The sequence below is a fragment of the Fistularia commersonii genome, chromosome 16 (genome assembly GCF_037954325.1).
Source record: "Fistularia commersonii isolate RoL2024-O1a breed Wild chromosome 16, RoL_Fcom_v1.0, whole genome shotgun sequence".
Taxonomy (NCBI): Eukaryota; Metazoa; Chordata; class Actinopteri; order Syngnathiformes; family Fistulariidae; genus Fistularia; species Fistularia commersonii.
This window is the reverse complement of record NC_141299.1, coordinates 5,361,943-5,374,294: the sequence shown is the minus strand read 5'-3', so window position 1 is coordinate 5,374,294 and position 12,352 is coordinate 5,361,943. Positions and strand designations below refer to the sequence as shown.

Sequence of the window (12,352 nt, the reverse complement as noted above, 5' to 3'; positions counted from 1 at the left end):
GTTTGATTTTGTTTGGATTATGTCATACAAAATACTATCAGTACATTTATATGATCATCAATGATTTTAAAGTTAAAATAAAGTGCCAAAAATGTAAATACTTCAATTCCAATTTTCATTGCATGATACCCAGTTGGCCCGAGCATTAAAGTTAAATAAGAAATGTGGCCCGCCAGTCAAAATAATTGCCATCCCCTAGTATATACTGTAAGTGTGTGAGTGTGCATGTATGGATAAACATATCATAAATATTGATTTCAGCTCCATTTTTACGCAGGCTATTATTGATACCGACAAGTCCAGCTACACCCTGAGGTTTGACTCACAAGAAAACCTAAATCATGTGCTCAGCCATATCAATTTCGCTTTGTCTCGAATATTCAACAACTCAATTTTTGCGTAAGTGCCAGTCTTGAAGAAGAAAACAATCAGTAATGTAATGAATGATGTTACTTGCACTACTTGACAGTGTTCTATCTTTGTAGTCCTTCAATCTGTCACTCTGACAGTGACCTTTCTGAGGGTAGCAGCAGAAAGTATTCACCCAGCTCAGAGACTTCAGTGGAAACCCAGAGGGCTTGTGGTAAGAAGAGACATTATCATCATTAAATATGACAAAACATGCTCACACGCAGAGACACACACACAAGTACACACGGACACACACACACAAACATATAGACGAATGCACATTGTTTGGCTCACGCAAGAGGATATTGTGTTGCATATAAATGGCAGCACAGCTGTTCTCTCTAAAAGACTTATTCCAAAAAAACAGACGATTAATAATTCTGGCAAATCTTCCCCTTCTCTCCTCTCATTGCTAAAAGAAACAGCTGTTCACATTATCAAAATGTTGTTTTTATTGTTTGGTTTCACTTCTGCCCAATGCCTGCCCCTGCCTTCCCCATCTCAGGGGGCTTCTCTGAGACCTACGCTGCTCTGTGTGACTATAATGGCATCAGCTGCAAGGAGGAGGTACAGTGGGTAAGAACTGGTTCTGCAATCCTGACGCTTTGAATGCTTTTGGGTGCAACATCAGCACAGTGCCAAAACCAAGGCGCTCACAGGCAATGTTCTTCCTCCAGGATGTGGATACTATTTACCACTCCCAGGACAACAGAGAGTTTAACCTGCTGGACTTTAGCCACCTGGAGAGCAGGTGAGGCAATAAAAGCGCTGTCAAGAATGTTGAACCTCTAATAATTGCTCATCTCATTTGGCTAATGTTTCTTTGGCAGGGATTTGGCAGTGATCGTAGCATCTGTGGCGTACAACACCTGGTTCACTAAACTATACTGCAAAGATTTGCGAATTGTAACTATGAGCTTCTATTGTGCAGTATTTCATAGATCTAAGCGTTTCTGTTGCGTCACTGAATTAGGTCTTGAATTGGAGAGAAAAGTTTATTTTTCTGTTTTTTATGTCAGGGGTCAGAAGTCATGGAACAGGTCCTGCACACTCTCAGCAAATCGTCCAGCCTTGAAGAGATTACATTGGAGAATGCTGGGTTAAAATCGTGAGTTTTAATTATTGTTGCACTATTGATTCCATTTATCAGCCCTTCTTTAGTGATTACATGAAATCCCCTTTGTGCTGTTTTACCTTGCTTTACTTGACATATTTACCTTTTTTTTGTTTTCAAATGCACCCATTTCTGTGTTATCAGCTAAATTTTTTCATGCTCAGAAGACCATGCCAAATTCAAACTTAAAAGAATTTCAGATAAAGTATCAGAGCATTGTGATAGCCACAACACCTACATTTTTTTAAAGGTTTGTAAGACTTTTATTTTGTTTTACTTTATTTTGTTTATAAGTTCTGAAATGTTATTGATTTCTTTAAAACCAAGCAATATTCACAAATATGGTGCTTTAATTAATTCTATTACAGTTTGTCTTGCTGAAAAAAGCTGGCCAAAAAGCATTTCTATTAACTGCAACCTAATATTGGTACCAACTATTTGCCTCCTTGACATTTTACTAATTGGTATCAAAGTCATAGCATTCAGCCCATTACTCAGACTTTGAAAACATTTTGCTGAGGCCTCTAGAAAATCTGTGGCCGCTCATTTCACCCCATTTCACTAATAGTGACAATACCAAATATAAATTGAGTAGGGAAAAAAACACGGCCACAGAAACATCAGCATTAAATAATTAGAACATTTTGATGATGTTCTCGGTGGCCCCGGATGAGTCTTAATGTCTGAAAGGATTATCTCTGTTTTAACTTCTAAGCTTTTGTTTCAAACTTGGCAGGATAGTCAAATACAAGGATGGGAAGGTGTCACAAATGAGATGAAATGGGATTATGATGATTGTAGATTCCTATGTGATTGGACTTATCTGCTCATCTTGCTACTGTTTAGTACCATTCTATATATTAGCCAATATTAACAAGTATGCCTGTCTGTCTGTTACTATTGATTTTTGCAGAGATTTTCCTCAGAAGATGTCGGCAGCTCTCTCAGAAAACCCTGCCTCTGTTATCCACTCACTCAACTTGGCCCACAACTCACTTGACAACCAAGGTACAATGAAAGATAAGACTGGTATAGTTGTTTTTAAGTCTAAGGTGAACTGAAGCAAAACATTAATGGTCAAATTGTGAAGTGGTCAAAGACACAGACCCAATTCATCTGTTTTTTGGGGGTTAAACAAAAGAGGAAAGAACAGCAATGACACAGGACACAGGGCTTGCCCTGACAGGTCAGACATTTACAGTGACTAGTCTTTCCAGTCTCTATGAGTGATTATTTTCTTTACACCTTCAGCACCGGACAGCTCCTTTTGCTCTGCACAATAAAGACATCCTTCACTGCTTTGATAATGTGTTTAGCTGTGTTGGCTTCTACCTATGAGCGGTTTCTCGAATATTCGACAGACATATCCTTATAAATGCTTCTGTCAAAAGAAACAAGACCTTTTTTTGTTAATCGGCTTTATTCTCAGGTTATCAAGGTGAACTATTCTGAGCAACCCGATGTGCTGGTAAAGCTCTTTTTTGTAGCACCATCTGGAAAACCGTCAAAATGTCAAGCCCTTATTTGAATGAAACATAATACATTAATAACCTGGCAAAACAGAATTTTTCTACACCCCAGTGTGTTGTCAGAATTTTATTTTCCATATTTATCGAAAGGATTAAAGTAACATTGGAAGAAAAAGTAAGAAGTTAAAAAGAAATATGGTTGACTTTTTCCATCCTGATTAAACAAATAATATAGATGACATGATAGCAAGAACCCCACAGACTCAAGGGAATGTGTTTAATACCCAATGTTTCTCTGTGATAGAATGGAGGGTAAGAATCGTAACCTTAATAATCATAATCATAATGTTTTATAATGTTCTTGGTCATAAAGATGAACCAGGAAGAGATATGGTTTATTGTTTGTAAGAGAATATAATGGTAACTGTATTGATCAACAGAGTGGTCCTATTTTAGGTTTGCATTTTATGGATAACAGTTAATTGATTCAGAAGTACACTTCAAAATATAAAACTAAAATTAAAATCCATGTTCCATGTTAATGGAATTACTTTAATGAACATTGGAGGTAAGAGTCATTAGCTACAGCCATAAAGGAAGAAGAAAATATAATGACATGCACTGTGAGTCAAAAATATGCTAAAGGTTTTTTTTTTTTACAGCAGGAAGGAATTCATTTATTTCTTAGTTAAGGCTCATATGAAGAAATACTCAAAACTGCAATACACTGCATTGCCTAATTTTTGTGACCCAATGTATGCCTTCTCTAGGTGTGTCCAACTTAATCCAACAGGTGTGTCGCCTCAGCAAGGGCCTTCGTCTCCTCAATCTATCCAAGACCTCGCTTACGTCCAAAGGTTTTGACCTTCCCGTTCAATTCTGCTTTTTATTCGCAGCTTAGCGGCTTGTGCAGTTCGCAAGATTAAAATGCAAAAACGCCAAAATCAGTGGGAACATCAGCTCTTTGAATATGAGATATTCGACTTGCTGAACAGATTTTTACTAATGTGCAGCAGAGTCTGAAAAGTATTGTTTAGCAGTTTAGTATAGCAATGAGTTCAGACCGATACATGATCTTATGTGCCGCCCTGCGGGCAGCTGTTACAATTTCATCCTGATACATACTTTGGAAGAATTTAAATATTACACAGACCCAGGCTTATGCTGTAAACTCTTTCATATTGCATCCACGCATACTGGCTACAGACATCTATGAATAATGTAAGGACACAAAATGTTACGGAGTGTTCCCTGTGTTTTAATATTGTACAACTTCCCTCGCTCTCTCCTCTTTCCTTCTCTCCTCATCTTTTTATGTGCCTGTCTACATTTCCTGTCTACTCCTTTCTCTCTTTTACTACTAGGAGTGGTGTCTCTCTCTCAGGCTCTGTGCTCCAGCGACGAGTATTCCAACTCTCTCCTGCACCTCGATCTGAGCAAGAACCCAGGTGTCTTGTCAGGAGAGGATGCCTCGGTCAGAAATCGCAACCCATGTGGAAAATCCGAAACACAATGTGCCAACGTATGCGCCACTTTCCCAACGTTATATGATGTCTCTGTGTTTGTGGCTGTCTGTTTGCAGAACTTATATCTCTTCCTGTCTCAGCCTAACTGCCTGGTTCATTTGGATCTTTCGGGCACAGATTGCTCCGTGGACTCCGTATGTATCTAATGGCTTGGGGCAATCAAATGTTAATGTACCACTTTAGAAAAAAATGCATCTCTTTTCTCTGCTCCTGCCTCAGCGTAGATTAACCGTTTCCACCTTGTGTCTCATGCAGCTATTTGGGGCTCTTTTGAGGGGGTGTTGTGCTGATCTCGCCTTTTTGAATCTTTCTAAAAATTCCTTCTCCCACAGGTCAGTCATAGCTTTTTAAGTCACCTGAACAATAAAAGGAAACTGTAAATCTAAATCTGGGGGGGGTTACACTTAATCTCCCCTTAAAGGCTTCATTTTTTCTTTAGTCTCCATCTTTTTTTTTCATCTCCCCTCACCCCTTTCTTTCTGTCATTATCTTCTTTTCTTGCGTGATGGTGAATCAGAATTGGGTTTTGTGGAAATTACTGGAATATTGTTTTTTTCCTCTCTGTGGGTGTCTCCTGCAGCTTATGATGGGGGTTCTCTGCGCTGCCTGCATAGATAAGACCCATGAATACTAAAGTAAAGCTATCTATTATTTGACCCCTCTTGCTCTTGCGCATACAGTGAAGCTATACCTACTTCATTTTCCAGTACTTTTCAGTACTCTGTGGTCAGCACCTCATTCATATTTACTAATCGTGTCAACAGTGTCACTCTCCTCTGTGTGGTCGGTCTTGTTGTGCTCTCTCCATCTCTCACCGCTCATGTTTTGCTACTTTACTCAATAGAAAAGTCAAGGACACACTGCCGTTGTTCCGTCAGTTCTTCAGCTCAGCCTTTAGCCTCACTCATGTCAGCCTCGCCTCCATGAAGCTTCCCCCTGATGTTCTGAGGTACACCCCTTTAATTTGCTCTTCAAAATATGTCCTTTTATACATATTCTTAAACTGGCAAAACATCTCTTCCTTCTGAATTTTTAGGGCTCTTCTAACAGGGTTAACCTCCAACCCGCATATCAATGACCTTCATCTGGATATCAGTGGGTGTGAGGTACAGTTCATCTCTTGTTGTTAGTTCGAAAAAAAGTCAGTTTCAAAGTTGGAGAAATCACAGATCTGTTTTGATGTTATTTTGGGGGGCAAATAATTCTTAAGATTGCACCTTTTTTTTAATAGCCAGGTACAGAACCCCACTCATCATACACTTGTGATTTTGTGCGATGGAAATGGTAAGAAAAGTAGGATTAAAGTGTTAGGCTTGTTATTTTTCAAGCAGAGCGACATCTTAACACGCTCCCAGCGAGTGACTGCACTTTCACTATCGTAGATACCAAAGGTGTCATCATGTAACTACATTTTGACACATAATTGAGAAAAAAAAGGTGAAATTTTACACATCTGAGATGTTCAGAGTCTATGATAAACAGTCATAGTCATTAAACAGGCCAAGTTAAAGCTGAAATAATTCACGCTGTTATCGTCAGTTCGGTTACCATGTTGGTTTTCTTTATAGTTGCCATAAGTGCAGCAATTGTGAACATGACTCCTTAGATCATTAATACTGTTATGCATTTATTTAGTTTTAGTGATTGGCTGCAGCTCAAACAAACCCTCATACCACTTGCACAGATACAAAAAGGCGTTCATAAATTTTGCTCACTATGGAAAAATAGAACAGTTCCCATAAGACTGACCGTAAAAGGCTTCTAAGTCATGCCAGGGCATATGTTGGCGGCCCTGTCTGTCTCCCTTTTTGTCTGACTGTCTCTCTCTCTGTTTGTATTTCTCTCTCTCTCTCTCCAGCTAAGATCTGCAGGAGCTGCTGTGATGCAGGAACTGTTCCCCAGAGTGTCCTCTATTGCCACTCTGGATATCTCAGATAATGGTACAGTGACACTGCAACACATCCTACACTCACCTTGACTTCTTGTCCACAGGGAAGCGACTCAGTGACTCAGATGCTAATGTATCAAGCCATTTGGAAATGGATGTTTTTGTGTGTGTTGACAGGCCTCGATGCAGACCTACTCACATTGCTGCCAGCCCTCTCCAGACATCCATCACTTAAACATCTTCACCTTGGCAAGAATTTTAACATCAAAAACAGGTGCTTTTGTTTCTCTCTACAACAGTTCAATGCAGTCACTCGTGTCTAGATTTATGTATGCATTTACACAAAAGCAAGAATGTGAGCATCTGCCAGCTGGAATGAAGGGCTCTGTGATTTTACTTCACAGCAGACAGCTCGCTAGCTGCTGGATATGGAAATAGCTCCTACAATCTCATCTTCTCTTGTCTCTGTTTTTGTCCCCACATTTTCTCTCTGCAGGGTTTTGGATGAGGTCCTGCAGAAACTGGTTCAGCTCATACAAGAGGAGGAATGTGTAAGTAGTAACAGAAACTCCATTCAAGAACATGTGAGATCTAAAGTAACAGTTTATGAATACTGGTTTTTATGCCACAGCCAACTTTGGTGCACGTTTCATCGCTGATGTGTCACCATGAATTATTACTTGTCTTTGTCAGCCTCGTGGGCAGTGTCATAATCACTGTACAATGTAAATCGTTTATGCGTTGCATGTGTAAAGTAACGTTGGCAAGCTGCTTATCAACATGTCTTCAATTTCATCAGCGTACTTCATTCTCTGTCACCCTTTTCAGTTTCCCTTGTTTTCTTTGCTATCAGTCATATTTTATTTTATTTTATTCATTCCTCTGTTTCCCGCTCTACTTCTCTAGGCCTTGCAGACATTGTCCTTGATTGACTCACGCTTGCGCTCTCGAGGCACAGTACTGGTAAATGCTTTGGGCAGCAACACGTGCCTGAGAAAAGTGGACCTTAGCGGCAACAACATGGATGATATTGGAGCCAAAATGTTGAGCAAAGCCCTGCAGATTAACACAACGCTAAGGTAATATGCATTATGATTAACATTGTGGTTGAATCCTTTAGCTAAAGGATGAACTCCAGATGTACTGGAAAAAACAGGGTAATAAGGGAAGATTTTGAGAGAGAGGATGTATAACGGAAGCGCATCCGGTGTGAATCATAACTCTGCCCTGCAGGAGTGTGACATGGGATCGCAACAACACCTCTGCTGCAGGATTTCTGGATGTGGCTCGAGCACTGGAACAGTAAGCTAAATAAACATATGTATATACATTTATAGACCCGTGAATGGTTGGGTTCCGTTACACTAATGCACTGAGAGTTGCAATATGAACCGAAGAAATTTTTACTACCCACATAGCTAATTGTCAAGACTTTCCCTCGGGCTACGGATGACATGGTCACAAATATTGTGATTTAAAAGTATTACTCACTAGCTGCATGGCATGGGGGAGATATTTTGGGATGACCTTTGTCCAGTGGGGATACTAGTCTAAAAAACCCTTGAATATGAAATGCTTTTTCTTTCTCTTGCAGTAACTGAAAGCTTCTTCCTCTGATCTTTTCTCTCTCAGTAATTTCACCCTGCAGTACATGCCTCTACCTCTAAGTGATATTAGCCAGGCATACCGCAGCACTCCTGAGAGGACAGAGCAGGCACTGACCAAGGTTGGCACCAGAAACCAATCAGTCTGCCTGGCGGACGTTAGAAAGTAAATTCAAAACATTAAACATTACACTAAATGATGTGTTTTGAAGCTTTGTCTTAAGTACTGGGTTCAATGTGTATTTGCTCATGACCCTGGTGCTATAAGGTGCTTTTATTAAAAAACATAAGCAAATATTAAAATTTAAACAATTCAGTTATATATTTTATGATCAAAGTAGTACTCCAGAATTTGTCTTAATAAACTTTTTTTTTTTTTTTTTTGTTTTTGGTTTTGTTTATGGATTCACCAAATGGACACTTGAGAATTGTTAGCTGGATAATAATACAGCATCCTTCTTGCTGCAGCCTTTCTTTTCATCTCTTCTGTGTACCTGCTGCATCAGCATCTTCTCCTTTCTGTCTCTCCGTCTTATGTTTTTGTGCTTGTTAGTATATTCTTGACAGAGTCGAGCTCTCTTTTGCAGATCCAGCGCGCTCTTGTGCGGAACAACCAAACACAGCGTTTTTCTCAGAGGCAGGCTTTAAGGCTTCACCAAGGCTTGGTCACAAGCACCGCCGAACAGGTAGCTCACACCTTTTTCGTTATATACGGAACCGAGCATTGTTCATGTGTCAAGGCTTGCTGACCTTTCTGTTTCCTAGGTGATGGAGCGCCTCTGCGTGCGAGTGCAACAGCAGGTGTGTGTGCTACGAGGTGTCGGAGAGATGGAGGAACTACAAGCTGCTAAACAAGTGCTTAAAGAGGCCAGGAATTCTCGCGCTGTGAGTGATATGAAATGTATGAGACTAAAGTATCCGGATTACTGCCTGGCAGAACTTTTCTTTTTTGTCTGATGCTACTAGCTTTATCCCTCACTATGTGAGCTGGCTCATGTGCTGTCTGTGGACGGGCCAGTACGCCAGAGGTTAGATTCACTGGCAGGTGAACTCGCCAAAGCTGCTGATAAAGAGCTTCAGGTAACTAATTGCTTCTTTTCACATCCAGTTTTTTGATTTATAATTGAGTGACTCAACTGTAGCATCTCTTGCAGGTGATTGTTGATTCAATGGTGTCTCTCTGTCGTGAGCTCTGCCCTTTATCCTCCTTGGCGGCAGAGAGACTGACTCCTCCACTCTCATCAGTGTCAGAGCGAGTGTCTATCCCTCGTTCTACCATTCGCACGGCCCTGATGGAAAGAGCAGCACAGGACATTCATCGAGCTTTAGAGTAAATGCAGCAGCGACCATCCTGTATACATAAAAATTCTGTGTTACTTATGCTGCTAATTTGATATCGTGCTTACCATATCTTTTCCTTGCGCCGCCTCCCTGTAATCTAATCCAATATTTTGCAGAGAAGTAAAGCTGTCAGTGGTTTCCTATCTTACCAACTCCATTGTGGACCAGATCTTGCAGGACCTATATGCGACCCACAAGACTCTTGTAAATACAAAGTTATTTCTACAATTTATTTATGAAATTTAGCATGAGGTATTATGTGTCAAAGAGTCACTTCTACTCTCCATCTCAGACCCAGCAGGTGTCTAACCTTAAACACTGGGAGGGAACATGTGAAGAAGAATCTGGTTGGAAGTTTAGCAGACACAGAGGCTCTTTGGACATCACAGATGAGGAGCTTGGTGCCAGTATCGTAAGTGTTCTGACGCGGTTGCGGTTTATATACACGTGTTTCGTGTGCCTGTAAAAGCATCTCATAAAAGGAGAAGTAACTCTTCCTTCTCCTTGAAGTATTAAAACCAGCCTTCTCTGCGAAAGCTTGTCAGTTCTGGATGGGTCCTCCCCCGATTCCGTGATTTCTTTGGAGAAGATTCCCTGTCCTTACTGTGAGAACAGACTGATGAGTCGTCGCAGATGGATGTGTTTCACATGAGCAATGACTGCAATACCCACCGTCCTCATATCTGAGACCTGTTTGTTCTTTCAGCCCTTGGGTTCCAAATTAATCAAAGCGGCTTACAGCTATTTTCTGTCTAGCTTGTAGTTTCTCTTTTCACCTGAAAATTTTATTTTCCTTTTTTAGTTTCCATCTGCTTACTTATTGTCTATCATCAAAATTCCCACCCAGGAGTAAGGTGATTCTACCTCAAGCAAAGCTTGTCTTAGATAAAGACATAAAAAGCAAGAAGAGTAGCAAGAGCTGCAGTGATAAATATTCTTCCATCAAAATCCATCATGCACTCATGATGGATAGGGTTACGAGCCCTCTCAGCTTCATTATACCTACCATTCATCAAGTGTGACTTCTAAAAGCTATGACAGATATTTAGCATATTTTATTCACTAATTCATTACTCTGCACGATTCTCATTTTCACACAATAATAATGGTAATTAAAATGATTTAAAATAATTTGTGTCACGTATTAAGGATAGGCAGTTTGTTCCAAAAAAAGCACACATCCTGAGAGACTTCCAATTTGCCCTCTGCTTGATTTTGGTTACTATTGTGTCTCTGCTATGTCACTGCTTATTTTCCTCCAGCTGTTCTAAACAGGAAAATGTAAATGAATCCCTCTATGAATCACCTGTCATAATTCCTTTTGAGGCTCATGAAGAATCCATCCTAGCAGTCTTATTTTTCTTACTTTAAAATGATATCTCAGTCAGTTAATTCACAAGGATCAATCATTTTTCATTTCTACATCAGGTGCAATGAACTTGAGAAGGCAACTTAATTGAAAAATAAAAGTAATTAAATGCAGACCATAAGTCACATTTTAAGCTAAATGCATCGTAGAAAAGTATGAATCAAGTCTTGCTTCTGAACATTCATTTTCAGTGACAGAGAAATTGCAACTAACTCCTTTGTCTTTGTTTATATCTGTGTGTTGATATTGACTGATCTGCAGCTCTGATATCCATAGGAAGCCTGTAATTTCCAAAGACACCATTCATGATAACTATTTCAGGAAAACCTCCAATACCACCAGTGTTACTGAAATCAAAGAGTGAAAAAAAAACCCAAACATAATATAGCTGAGCCATAGCCATATAAAGACTTTGCATGTCAGGATGTTAACATCAATTCTAAATTTTAAAGGAAGCGTTTTCAAAGCAGCTGGAAATGGTTCTAATGTTCCTACTGCTTTCGGTACTGGTTAAAAACAGACATGCTGATATCTCAATGGGTCTCTTTATTACTGTTTCTGTTGAGGAGTCCATTGACAACTGAGATAGAGTAATTTACTTGGCTTGAATGAAAGGCGCATGAGTTTTTCAGTGTAATTTAGTTCATGAGTTGTCTATCCTACCAAAAGTGATGTTTGGCTTGTATCATTTGTGCTTAACGACATATATATTCATTTTGTTTGTCTTACTCTCATATTATCACTCAGTATTTCAATTTTTGCTCTTTTCCAAGGATACAATAGCCATTAAAAAGCGCAGTGCAAGAACCAGACGAATACGACCTGTTTCAACCAGACTGAGTGAGTATTTCAGTTCCTGTCAAGAACTAACAGCAACATTTTTTTTTTTTTTTTTTTTTTGCTACATAAGTGGATATTTTTGTTTTCTCTTTTTTCCTTTTCATCTGAGAGATCATTTGATGGTTATTTTAATCTGGTCTGATTCAAGTCTGTATCTCTGAGAGTGATAGTTTTAATTTGATATCACCCAAATCCGAAAGATCGTTGATATTCTCACTGTGTTGGCTGCTTTAACTGTGGCCCGTCAATTTCTCACACTGACATCTTCTATAATCCTTTGCTCTGCCCTCCATGCCAGGTCTCTGTGATGACTCCAGTTCCTCTCCACCTCCCTCTGTGCCATCATACTCATCTCCCCTATCACGCTCTACATCCTGGGAGGGTCTGTCAGAGTTGCCTACGCAGGGTTTACCGCTCCATCATGTAACACGAGTTCGGCCAAGGCCCCCGCGGAGACACAAAGGGGGACATGTCCCTGCAGAGGTAGTGAATAGGGTTCAATCCTGGCATCTGCTGTCACAAAGAACATCGTGCAAACTCTCAGTCTGTCTCCGGGCAGAACCTAATTGTTATTGTCTTTTTCAAAAGTAAAAGTGCTCTATACAAATTGAATGACCGCATTGAGATTACCCTGTGTATGTCACTGAAGCCATAAATACACTCGTTGTAAGATATAAAGAAAAAAAAATTGAAATGAAAGTGATTGCCAGTAATCCGATCTCTCAAATTGTAAATTGTGTGTGTGTGTGTGTGTGTATGTGTGTGTGTGTGTGTGTGTTTGTCTGTCTGT

General features: G+C 39.8%; 1 protein-coding gene across 2 annotated transcripts in view; it reads left to right on the top strand.

Moving 5' to 3' along the window:
* Positions 1-12,352, top strand: part of LOC147225646 (capping protein, Arp2/3 and myosin-I linker protein 3-like) — a 30,199-nt gene that overhangs the window by 7,900 nt on the left and 9,947 nt on the right. For both annotated transcript variants that reach the window (XM_086162147.1, XM_086162146.1), the window contains 27 exons: positions 278-399; positions 486-583; positions 917-987; positions 1,089-1,162; positions 1,242-1,317; positions 1,431-1,519; positions 2,439-2,533; positions 3,765-3,851; positions 4,359-4,468; positions 4,577-4,654; positions 4,776-4,852; positions 5,365-5,469; positions 5,557-5,626; positions 6,379-6,460; positions 6,586-6,682; positions 6,905-6,959; positions 7,315-7,487; positions 7,642-7,710; positions 8,041-8,134; positions 8,600-8,698; positions 8,778-8,897; positions 8,979-9,092; positions 9,167-9,342; positions 9,470-9,557; positions 9,646-9,765; positions 11,496-11,562; positions 11,861-12,045. In XM_086162147.1, the coding sequence (XP_086018273.1) occupies positions 278-399; positions 486-583; positions 917-987; positions 1,089-1,162; positions 1,242-1,317; positions 1,431-1,519; positions 2,439-2,533; positions 3,765-3,851; positions 4,359-4,468; positions 4,577-4,654; positions 4,776-4,852; positions 5,365-5,469; positions 5,557-5,626; positions 6,379-6,460; positions 6,586-6,682; positions 6,905-6,959; positions 7,315-7,487; positions 7,642-7,710; positions 8,041-8,134; positions 8,600-8,698; positions 8,778-8,897; positions 8,979-9,092; positions 9,167-9,342; positions 9,470-9,557; positions 9,646-9,765; positions 11,496-11,562; positions 11,861-12,045 (2,691 nt within the window). The remainder of the gene's footprint in view (positions 1-277; positions 400-485; positions 584-916; positions 988-1,088; positions 1,163-1,241; positions 1,318-1,430; positions 1,520-2,438; positions 2,534-3,764; positions 3,852-4,358; positions 4,469-4,576; positions 4,655-4,775; positions 4,853-5,364; positions 5,470-5,556; positions 5,627-6,378; positions 6,461-6,585; positions 6,683-6,904; positions 6,960-7,314; positions 7,488-7,641; positions 7,711-8,040; positions 8,135-8,599; positions 8,699-8,777; positions 8,898-8,978; positions 9,093-9,166; positions 9,343-9,469; positions 9,558-9,645; positions 9,766-11,495; positions 11,563-11,860; positions 12,046-12,352) is intronic.